This window comes from Symphalangus syndactylus, chromosome 14, assembly GCF_028878055.3.
Source record: "Symphalangus syndactylus isolate Jambi chromosome 14, NHGRI_mSymSyn1-v2.1_pri, whole genome shotgun sequence".
Lineage (NCBI taxonomy): Eukaryota > Metazoa > Chordata > Mammalia > Primates > Hylobatidae > Symphalangus > Symphalangus syndactylus.
The window spans coordinates 49549161-49561634 of record NC_072436.2 but is presented as its reverse complement, the minus strand read 5'-3'; the positions used below and the strand labels follow the sequence as shown (position 1 = coordinate 49561634).

General features: G+C 40.4%; 1 protein-coding gene across 12 annotated transcripts in view; it reads left to right on the top strand.

Moving 5' to 3' along the window:
* The window catches only part of IL18R1 (interleukin 18 receptor 1), a 42540-nt gene that overhangs the window by 8454 nt on the left and 21612 nt on the right, over positions 1-12474 (top strand). For 5 of the 12 annotated variants that reach the window (XM_063616742.1, XM_063616743.1, XM_063616740.1 and 2 more), the window contains 3 exons: positions 3848-4091; positions 7965-8130; positions 11952-12108. The exons of 3 other annotated variants lie outside the window; for them this stretch is intronic. In XM_063616742.1, coding sequence (XP_063472812.1) covers positions 3848-4091; positions 7965-8130; positions 11952-12108 — 567 coding nt within the window. Of the gene's footprint in view, positions 1-3847; positions 4092-7964; positions 8131-9952; positions 10010-11951; positions 12109-12474 lie in introns of those variants that run through there. 4 more of the 12 variants (XM_055241862.2, XM_063616747.1, XM_063616749.1 and 1 more) reach the window with 4 other exon arrangements.

Here is a 12474-nt window from a genome sequence, read left to right as displayed (position 1 = left end):
GAATTCCTCTTATTTATCCCATCAAGGACCATTTCCAATAAGCACTATGGTAATCAACAAAGCCTCTAATGGTAAACCATGATTAGATATCCAAAGCTTCTAGCTGCCTGAGGAGGGGGATGGTGTGGACTTTCAACTGTCAACCTCCCACCTCTGGAGAGTGTGTAATTCACATTAAGTTTCTTCAAATGATAATACTTCCAGAGAGCACATGTCCATCCAAACACAGTCATATGTGTTTATAGAAGCTTTTTAAGACAAGCGAAAACCTGGAAACCTAAAAATAACCCAATATCCAATAGACATTTGTTTAATAAACCAATCCCCAACATGCATCCTTTTATAAAATGGATAAATTGCCAAATGGTAACAAGATTAGATACTACATTGCAATGAGAAAAGAACACATCACTGCTACAGCATGAATGCATTTATAACATAATCATGTCAAAATAACCCAGACATAAAGGAGCACACATTGTATGGTCTATGCACTTTATTATATTAACTCTAAAACAGGAAAACAAATGAACTGTTAATGACTCACCATGGTTTTGCATGTCAATTGAAGCTGACACCCACATATACACATGTATCACACCTTCTATGTTGAAGTATTAGTATAAGATAGAGATTGTATTGCAACCAGAAAACATGAAGTTGGTGCTCCTTAACTCTTGTGTTTTGAGGTAGATTCGACATCCATGTTTTCAAAGAATGTGTATTAGTCCATTCTCATGCTGCTAATAAAGGCATACTTGAGACTGGGTAATTTATAAAGGAAAGAGACTTTATTGATTCACAGTTCTGTATGGCTGGGGAGGTCTCAGGAAACTTACAATCATAGTGAAAGGGGAAGAAAACATATTCTTCTTCACATGGTAGCATCAAGGAAAAGGCTGAGCAAAAAGGGGAAAAGTCCCTTATAAAAACATCAGGTCTTATGAGAACTCACTCACTATCAGGAGCACAGCATGATGGTAATCACCCCCATGATTAAATTACCTTCCACCAGGTCCCTCCTATGACACATCGGGCTTATGGGAACTACAATTCAAGATGATTTGGGTTGGGATACAGCCAAATCATATCATTCCACCCCGGCCTCTCCCAAATCTCATGCTCTCACATTTCAAAACACAATCATGCCCTTCTAACAGTCCCCCAAAGTCTTCACTCATTCCAGCATTAACTCTAAAATCAAAGTCCAAAGTCTCATCTGAGACAAGGCAAGTCCCTTCCTATGAGTCGGAAAATTCAAGAGCACTTTAGTTACTTCCTAGATACAATGGGAGTACAGGCATTGAGTAAATACACCCCTTCCAAATGGGAGAAATTGACTAAAACAAAGGGGCTACTGGCCCCATGCAAGTTCTAAATTTAACAGGGAAGTCATTAAACCTTAAAGTTCCAAAATAGTCTCCTTCAACTCCATGTCTCATATCCAGGTCATGCTGCTGCAAGAGGTAGGATCCCATGGCCTTGGGCAGCTATGCTCCTGTGGCTTTGCGGGGTACATCTCCCCTCCTGGCTTCTTTCATGGGCTGGTGTGGAGTTTCTGGGCTTTTTCAAGTGCATGGTGTAAGCTATCAGTGAATCTATCATCCTGGGGCCTGGAGGATGGTGGCTGTCTTCTCTTAACTCCACTAGCTGTACCCCAATGGGGACTCTGTATGGGAGCCCCAACACCACATTTCCCTTCCACACTACCCTAGCAAAGGTTCTCCATGAGAGTTCCACCCCTGCAGCAAACTTTTGCCTGGACATCCAGCGTTTCCATACATCCTCTGAAACCTAGGCGTAGGTTCCCAAACCTCAGTTCTTGACTTCTGTGCACCTGCAGGCTCAACACCATGTGGAAGCTGCCAAGGTTTGGGGCTTGCACCCTCTGAAGTCACAGCCCGACCTGGTATCTTGGCCTGTTTTAGCAATGGCTGGAGGGGTAAGATGCAGGGCACCAAGTCCCTAGGCTGCACACAGAAGGGCGCCCTGGGCCATCCCAGGAAATCATTTTTTCCTCTTAGGACTCTGGGCCTGTGATGGGAGGGGCTGCCATGAAGATCTCTGACATACCCTAGAGGCATTTTTCCCATTATCTTGGCAATTAACATTTGGGTCCTCATTTCTTATGCAAATTTCTGCAACCAGCTTTAATTCTGCACCCCCCATCCCTGCGAACATGGATTTTTGTCTCCTACCACATCCTCAGGCTGTGAATTTTCCAAACTCTTATGCTCTGTCACCTCTTGAATGATTTGCTCTTTAGAAATTTCTTCTTCCAGATAATCATCTCTCAAGTTCAAAGTTCCGTAGATCTCTAGGACAAGGGCAAAATGCAACTAATCTCTTTGCTAAAACATAACAACAGTCATTTTTGCTCCAGCTCCCCAAAAGTTCCCCATCTCCATCTGAGACCACCTCAGCCTGGACTTTATTGTCCATAACATTATCAGCATTTTGGTCAAAGCCATTTAGCAAATCTTTAGGAAGTTCCAAATTTTCCATATTTTCTTATCTTCTTCTGAGCCCTCCAAACTGTTCCAACCTCTGCCTGTATGCAGTTCCAAAGTCACTTCCACATTTTGGGTATCTTTACAGTAGCACCCCACTCCTGGTACCAATTTACTGTATTAGTCCATTCTCACACTGCTAATAAAGGCATACCTGAGACCAGGTAATTTATAAAGGAGAAAGATTTAGTGGATTCAGTTCTGCAGGGCTGGGAGGCCTCAGGAAACTTACAAAAGGGGGGAAAGCCCCTTATAAAACCATCAGATCTCATGAGAACTCACTCACTATCATGAGAACAGCGTGAGAGTGACTGCCCCCATGATTAAATTCAAGATGAGGTTTGGAGGGGGACACAGCCAAACCATATCAGAATACTTCTATCACATCACTTCCTCTTTATATTGTGGTTAACAATTTTGAGTTAAAACCAGACTGCTGCTTTGAGAAACAAACCCTGACTATAGAGAGGGCATTCTGTCCATGTCCTAAGGGAAATGTTTCATTCAATTTAAATACTCTCATCCTCAAAATGCGGTAAAAGTGCACCCGAGAGTCACTGGAAGGTAGATTATGAGAAAGACCCATTAATGCTGAACTTGAAGTACCACAAGTGCAGAAAGAGGGGAAGGAGCACCTATCCTGTGTAGATGAGGGTCAGATATATTTCCAAAGCCAGAGAATCTGGGTCAATTGAGAAAGAGGGAAAGTGACAGATATGCAAATTTGGATTGATATTATATTAATGAATTCTTGATTATCCACACGGTGACCTACAGTAATAATAAATGTACACACACTGTAAGTTACATAGGCACACCTTTAACCATCCCCACACTTGCCAGGGAATGTTAGATAGGCAGGGTGAATGCAAGGTGAGTGAGATTTCTGATGGTGCAGAAGAAGAATGCCAAGGTTGCTAGGTTTCTTATTTTCTGTTCTACTGAGACTCCTCAGCAGGGTATGTTTTGAGGTAGGTTTGGCAGCACTGTGACTTCTGTGGTTTTCCTTCTGAAGAAGTTGTAATGTGTAATATTTTCTTCTAAGAGATGACACAATTATCAGTCTTCCAGCTATGGTTGGTTAAGTTCTGATACCTTCCTGTTGGGGAGAAACTGTCAGAAGTTGTGTTTTCATCTATGTTCTGAAAGTGCCTTATCCTTTCTAGCGTTGGAAAGATTGATGCAAAAATAAAGAACCCACAGGAAATGACACCGAGATTTCTCAGGACTTTCTTACTAACCTTGCTTCATCACCTAATGCATTAGGAGACCAAAAAAGTTACCTTTGTCATTTTGGTTTTTGTTTTTATTTATTTTACTTTACTAATCTTTTGAAGAATCTTGTACTTCACGTCCCCACATTACTGTGGTTGAAGGGGAACCTTTCTATCTGAAACATTGCTCGTGTTCACTTGCACATGAGATTGAAACAACCACCAAAAGCTGGTACAAAAGCAGTGGATCACAGGAACGTGTGGAGCTGAACCCAAGGAGTTCATCGAGAATTGCTTTGCATGATTGTGTTTTGGAGTTTTGGCCAGTTGAGTTGAATGACACAGGATCTTACTTTTTCCAAATGGAGTGAGTAACCCTTTCTTTTTAAAATGTATTTCACAGCCCTCTTGTCCTTTGTTCAGCAACTCAAATATGCAGGAATCTGAAAGGCTAGATAATCAGCACATCTTTTTCTTTCCTACTCTTCCTACGACATGAAATACATTCTTTGTTATGGAACAAAATAAGTTTCTCTCTCTCTGCTTATTTTCTTAGTGACCTTAATGAAAGGAGATTACCTTGACAGGATTTCCTTTTAGGGGATCCTTACCAATGATAAGTGATGATTGCATGAAAGTCAGTTTTAAAATTCAGCTGCTCCTGTTGTCTACATGCCCCCAGTCAAATGAAATCAGCAGCTGGGACTTCACGATAATATTAATATGTGGTGAAATGGGGCAGTGTCAGCTTCCTGGGTGGCATCCTTGGTGGGGGTTGATGCAGACACACACTAGTCCAGTCTGCAGGGGCTCACTGGGAGCCAGGTGGCAGTGCTAGTGGAGGAAGTGTGTGTCTGGCAGCCAATCGCAACCCACAGCTGGGGGCAGTGAGAGAGGGCAACACGGAAGGGCTTTGCATTTTACTCATGAGGTGGCCCTAGATTGTGCCAGGATACTCATAATTGGGTTGCATAACTTCCATGAAATGGGCGCAGCCAACTGAAAGCATCACCCACACTTACCAAACATGTTTCTTTTTAGATGTACCTACCTACATATGTAGGTATTTTTATAGAGACTTGAGACTGACCTGTAGGAAATAGCTCAGGGCCAGCTGAAGGTGATGTTGTGTAGATTTCATATGTAGCAGATTTCTTTTAGAAGCACTTCTAGAGTGAGTCCTCATCATTATCAACCATGCTGTTGAGAGCAGAGTGAGCTATCACTGTGAAACTTTGGTAGCACTCCTGTGGTTTTGCACCAAATTAGGTCATTTTTGTTTGTTTTTATACATAGGAACTCCCAGGCATCAAAAAAAAATTAAATAACTCTTTTGATAAAAACCAATACATCTTTAGGTGACCTTTTAAGAGTGATAATTACAGAAATGGGTCACAACTGGGATTTTTCATAACAAGCTAAGGAAGAATGAATACTCACAAATGGGGTAAAGGAAAAAGAACAACAAACACCACCCCCCCACCACAAACTTCCGACTCCTGATTGAATGAAGGCACAATTCAAAGGAATAAAGTATTCTGGACAGGGCTGAGAGAGCACGTTGAGAGGAACAGCCAGGCATCTATGATCATCACTTGGAGATAACAGAAGCAAATGGCATTGGCCATCTTTCTGATATGGGGAGTAGAGAATACAGCCTGGCTTAGGAAGCAACAATGGAAGCAAGAGATTGAGGCAGGATTTCAGAGAGGTGTGGAGAGACAGGGTAGCAGACAGGAGATGCTAAGAAAAATGAGGTGTCCCAGAGTGGATATTGGAGACTGATCACTATGAGAGTAAAGTGATGAGGTGAGAAGCAGCTTTGACAATGGCCTTGAAAATAAATGGAATTCTACATGGAAGCAGGTTGTTTTAGACACCCAGGAACATAGAAGATACAGACATATTCAAATATAGCATAATTAGTAAGCAGTATTTACTGCAGATGTGTGTGTATACACATATGTGTTCTAACTTAGGTGTGTAACCCTTTGTAGTTTGATGTGGGATCTATCAGTGAACAGACTTTATGCCTAAAAATTTCCCATTAGAACAGTAATTCTTTAATTTTTAGGAGTACATTGCTAATAATCAAATGCCACTGAGGACTGATAATTTAATCCTGCAGTGAAAATCACTTTATCCCACCAAATTTTAAGAAAGAAATCAACCAAGAGGCAAGGGGATACAAAAGGGATAGTTTTCAATGATAGAGATGAAGAAATGAAGGTAGAGGGAAATGTACACACAGAAATCTAATAAACCAATCCTAGGCTGACAGGCAGCAAATTCAGCTTGGTGAGCAGCCTCAGAAGTGGGGGCTGGTGTTTATCCCCTGGTGTGTGTGGACACAAATGAGTGGTTTTCATAACCAGGATGGGCTGGGCCTGCAGCAGGAAAGTGTGGTCACAGCTTTGGGTCAGTTGGCCTCAGTGTTAACACCAGCCTTGGAGCTCCTGGGTGGCAGGTGCAATGTGTTGTTGATTGTTTCAGTGTTCCCAGCACAGTGTCCTGCACATGGAGTGTCATCAGTCCTCTAGCATTTGTTGAGTGTTAGGAATTGAGGATTACAGAGGTAGAGAACAATGTAGTCTGAAAAAATGGGGATATTCATGTACCCTATTCCTTTTAAGCAACAAGTCATAGAGATCCAGAAATCTCTATCTCTCCAATTCATTGAGGCCAAAGTTGGGGAGACTTTACAAAAACACACTTGAGAAGAAGGTGCTGCCAATGGGATCCTGAATCCACTTCAAGGGCCAGGTAGCTCTATCATGCCCCATGGCCACAGACCCACTACCTATAACTGTGACAACAGCCTGCCACATTCTCCAGTCATGGCCAATCTTTTATAAATTCATGCCCAAGGTGAAGGGACCAGATTCATTGGATTGTGAAAATGTAGAATTTTGCAGAGCACTTCTGGCCTCTGGGACCAAATAGATGTGCATTTGCATCCTGGCCCCATCTTGTAGCAAGTGTGTGGCCTGTGTGAGTTGTTTAACCTGTCTGAGATTTAGCATTCTCATCTGAGTCTAAGGAAAATAGTAATTTCCCTTACATGTCCATAGTCTAATACCTGGAACTCAGTAAGTGTTAGTCTTTTCTTCCTTCTATCCTATTGTAGACCTAAAGGGGAACTGGAAGAGCCTAAGGTGGGCACAAATGTGTCAGGCATAGAGGATAACTTAAAAACACGTGTCTGATGTATTTAGCAAATGAATCTATACATCACAGGTGCAGCAGAAGCAAACATCAAATATGAAACATTTTCTCTTTAAAAACTTCATTTAAAAAATACCGTATTGTTTTCCAATTCTAGATCACCTTTTTTGTTTGTTTTGTTTTGTTTTGTTTTGTTTTGAGATGGAATTTCGTTCTTGTTACCCAGGCTGGAGTGCAATGGCGCGATCTCCACTCACTGCAACCTCCGCCTCCTGCCTCAGCTTCCCGAGTAGCTGGGATTACCACACCCAGCTAATTTTTGTAGTTTTAGTAGAGACAGAGTTTCACCACATTGGCCAGGCTGGTCTCAAACTCCTGACCTCAGGTGATCCACTTGCCTTGGTCTCCCAAAGTGCTGGGATTACAGGTGTGAGCCACTGCACCTGGCCTAGTGATAGTCCTGATCACTAATTTCTGATCAGGAGTAACAACAACTATAAAATCTATTCACACTCACTTTTGGTCAGTAAGGCATTTAAAGAGCTAATTCAATTACACTGAGGGCAGCAACTCCAGACTTTGGTTTATTCAACAGTAAAAGAAGGGGATTGGAACAAATTGCCTTGAGAAACAAAACCTAATTCATATACACACACATTGAGAAAACAACATCAGGAGTTTATATACCTTTTGAAACCAAAGCCACCCTCCCATCCTGGGCCAAGACTCTCTGAACATATCCATCAGTGAAGATCACTGACATTGTGAAGATTTGCTTTTCTGACATCCATAATATACTGTCTGCAGTAGGATATGTGCGTGTGTGTGTGCATGTGTGTGTCTCTGTGTGTAGACGGCTCAGGTTTTCATTTATTACCCCCTGCTCCCATGACAGTTTTTAAAGTTCTTGCTCCTCTGAATCAAGAGGAGGCAGAGCAGGGTTTGCACATCAATGAATCAATCTCTTTAATAAAAATAAAGGAAAAATGTTATAACTGGTTACTAAAGGGAAGATGGGTGATATTTGCAAAGTTTCTGTAGCATTATAAAATACCTTTACACTTTTATTCCATAGAAATTATACTCAGAAATGGAAATTAAATGTCATCAGAAGAAATAAACACAGCTGTTTTACTGAAAGACAAGTAACTAGTAAAATTGTGGAAGTTAAAAAATTTTTGCAGATAACCTGTGAAAACAGTTACTATCAAACACTGGTCAACAGCACATCATTGTATAAGGTAATGCTTTTATAATATTTGAACTTTAAGACTTGATGGAAAAGATCAAATTCCCAAATGAGGGGCTGAGGGCTACTATTTTGGTCTCATAACAAATAAGCTGCCTGATCCCACATGGCTCACTTGCCCTGTTTGAGCCAAGTATCCTCACTGGCTTGTTGTCAAGAGCTGATACATAGTATTAAAATATGTTCCACAGTAGTTTCCCTGGATTTGGTGTTCAATAAATGATCACAGCTTCTTCTCCCACACTCTTCCTTCATTTTCCTTCTCTTTTGATAAGTTAATTTTTAGGAATTCTAGTTTAAGGATTTCCATTTTCTCCTGTCACATGTACTTAACATGTAAAACTCAATTGTATATGTTTTTCTGAATATATTAGTTCATTTTATAAAATGGAAATGGTAATGCTTTTATAATATTTTAACTTTAAAACTGAAAAGTGAAGAAAGCAAAAATCACTCATAAATACATCAGTTAGAGACTTTGTTTTTTCTGTGAAGCATCTGCTTTTTGAAAGTGGTATATTTTATTTTTTTTGTGTTTTTTCCTCTAAGAATTATGTTGTGACTATCCCTTCACATCTTTAAATGATCTTCTAAACATGGGCTTTCAGTTTTTATGTGCCTGGTTTCATCTAACTAACCCCCTTGTTTCATCTAACTAATCCCATTATTATTGGACATTTGTGAATTGCCTATTTTTCACTATTATTTAAAGGCTAAAATGAATACCACTTCCACAGATCCTTGGGTGTTTATATAATTTGTCCTTCAACCAAATCCCTAAATGTAGAATTACTGGATCAAAGGCTGTGAGCATGTTTATATGTCTTTTTCTTCACACTATCAAACTCGTCTCCAGGGAGCTCTGCCAATTTTACCCCACACTTGAAAAAAGAATCCCAATTTTTTGTCACCTCCACAACACTGGGAAATAATGCTCCTAGAATGTTTAAAATTTGATATGAAAAATTTCTAAAACTCCTAGTGGTTTTTTCACTTTTCTTAGTAATAAATTAAACTTTTGTCTATACTTATTGCATCTTACTGCAATCAGGCAATTTTGTGGGTTGCCTGTTTATTTTTTTCTGTTTTCTTCAGTTGGCATACCTTTTACTTGTTGAATTTTAAAAGCTCTTATACACCATGGAATACTATGCAGCCATAAAAAAAGGATGAGTTCATGTCCTTTGTAGGGACATGGATGAAGCTGGAAACCATCATTCTCAGAAAACTAACACAGGAATAGAAAACCAAACACTGCATGTTCTCACTCATAAGTGGGAGGTGAACAATGAGAACACATGGACACAGGGAGGGGAACATCACACACCGGAGCCTGTTGTGGGGGGTGGAGGGGTAGGGGATGGATAGCATTAGGAGAAATACCTACTTTCTCAGATTGATGGTTCCAGCAAACCACCATGGCACGTGTATACCTATGTAACAAACCTGCACATTCTGCACATGTAACCCAAAACTTTAAAGTATGATTAAAAAAATGCTCTTTTAGACCACCGTATAGGAATTATGTATACACATACATAGTGTGTGTGAGTATACAGTGTGTGTATGCATAAAAACCATACACACTCCCATCCACACACACAAACACCACAAATTGTGTAGTTCAGGGGTCCCCAATCCCTGGGCCAGTCTCCCTCACTCACATTACCACCTCCTGTGAGGTCCACAGTGGCATTAGACTCTCACAGGAGCAAGAACCCTATTGTGAACTGTGCATATGAGGAATCTATGTTGCGTGCTCCTTATGAGAATCTAATGCCTGATGATCTGTCACTGTCTCCCATCACCCCCAGATAGGACCACCTAGTTGCAGGAAAACAAGCTCAGGGCTCCACTGATTCTACATTATGGTGAGTTGTACAATTATTTCATTATATATTACAGTGTAATAATAATAGAAATAAAGTGCACAAGAAATGTAATGCACTTGAATCATCCCAAAACCAACCATCCCCCCTCAACCACTACCCACCCTGGTCCATGGAAAAATTGTCATTCATGAAATCAGTCTCTGTGTCAAAATGGTTGGGGACAGCTGATGTAGTTTATATGGAATAACAAATCTGAATAATGTGACTCTGTCATGGAGACTTTAAAGTATGAGAGAGTGGTCTGAACAGAACTTGGGAAAGCTGAAGCGAGTGATGATAATATCCTTGAAACTTTTGTTTGTGCCTTATGCTTGAACACTGTTTACTTGTGATTTCCAAAGATAGCTCTTATCTGAAATGTTTTCTAAACATTTGAGTCAGTCCTGAGTTGACTTCACTCTATTTCTCATCAATGTACAAATGTGCTACAGTACATGTAAATTAGTGAGGCTTGGTGTGCTAAGTTTTAAGAAATTCCATTCGGGTGTGGTGGCTCACGTCTGTAATCTCAGCACTTTGGGAGGCCAAGGCAGGCGGATCACAAGGTCAGGAGATGGAGACCATCCTGGCTAATAAGATGAAACCCTGTCTCTACTAAAAATACAAAAAAATTAGCCAGGCGTGGTGGCACGTGCCTGTAGTCCCAGCTACTTGGGAGGCTGAAGCAGGAGAATCATCTGAACCCAGGAGGCGGAGGTTGCAGTGAGCCAAGATCAGGCCACTGCACTCCAGCCTGGGGGACAGAGCAAGACTCTGTCTCAAAAAAAAAAAAAAAAAAAAAAAAAAAAAAAAAAAAAAAAGAAAGAAATTCCAAAATGCAGATATTTAAATTAAGAGCATTGGTGCACCAAGGATGTTTAGTCAAACAATTGACCACAGGGCTAAGTATTCTAAGCCTGTTGACTGATCATGACTTCACCCAAGAACAAGGAAGCTAAATCAGTAGACAATTGATTGGAAAGGAAAATGAAGAGTCTCTGATCTTTTCTATAGCTTGAAAAAATTAGTTTGGCTTTATAAAATTTTGACTTATATATAAATAATTTACTGACGTGAGGTACACATGTGGGTGCTTCACGGGCACATTCTATGCACAGTGGGTCTAGCTCCAGTGGCTGCCAGCTCTGAGGGAGAAGTCTGTGGGCAATAGGTTCTCCTTGCTTGATGTTTGCAGAAACAGTGTCCAATGGTCAAGGATGGCCATTTAGCCCCCAGCCTTCCCACATGGTCCCTGCATGGCTCTGGGACCTACCTCTGGGTGTCAGATGTGCTGGAATGAAGAAAGTGGCTTTATTACAATTAGTATTAATTCCTGTGACATGTATGGAAATGTGTGTGTGAGAGAGAGATGTTTGAGTGTACCTATGGATTTGAATATTGTTGATGCATTTCTAATCAGCTCGCTGGCTTCTGATGGAGGGTGTCAAAGGTGTGGGTGGTCTGCTAGCTACTCATTCTCTGAGTAATTCTACACCCATCCCACTATCCACCCCTGGGATGCATAGTCCAGAATACACAAAATTGGACTGAACATGTATGAAATAGGGTTGTGACTCAAGCAAGGATTTTTGAAGTAGTGTTCTCTCTCTCTGTCTGTCTGTCTCTCCCTGTTTCTCTCTCTCTGCATGTGTGTAAAAGAGATAGATGAAAGAATATTGATGAAAGCAGCTACAGTGCTCATATTGCCCCATGCTCTACTTCCCAGCATATATTAATAATGATAATCATGCCAACAGCAATGAGACAGCATTTAATTGTTTCAGTAAAAGTACTACCAAGTAACTGGGACATATATCCAGGAACTGCTACTTTCCATTCTTTTTTCCTTTTTCTCTAAAGATCTTTAACTCAAAAATTTGGATCACTCTAATATCAATTCGGCTTTTACTTAAAGTATTTTAACTTGCTTTATTAAAAACAGAACTGTAAGAAGCTACTACTGGAGAACAATAAAAACCCAACGATAAAGAAGAACGCTGAGTTTGAAGATCAGGGGTATTACTCTTGCGTGCATTTCCTTCATCATAATGGAAAACTATTTAACATCACCAAAACCTTCAATATAACAATAGTGGAAGGTAAGGGAAATCCTAGAATTGGGAAGAAACAGATGTATTTTAGTAAAATGGAATTTTTTCATTCTTCAAAACTGTGTAGGGATTGAGAGTCCACTTAGTTGGGGTTGTGACCACACCACTAGTTCAAATATAAGGGTCAAAATCTTCATTTTGGTGCTCCTCTACTTGGCTAAATAAACCTTTCTTTTTGGCAGGAAATGAAAATCTGTATGAATAAACCTCACATGAGTCAGCTCTCTCTTATATATGAAGTTTGAGTAAATTGTGGAATCTTTTGTTGTTGAATTTACATTTTCACTTCACAAATATTTAGTGAAGGTATCTATACTCAATGAACTGTACTTAGCACAGGGAGGCAGGGAAGCA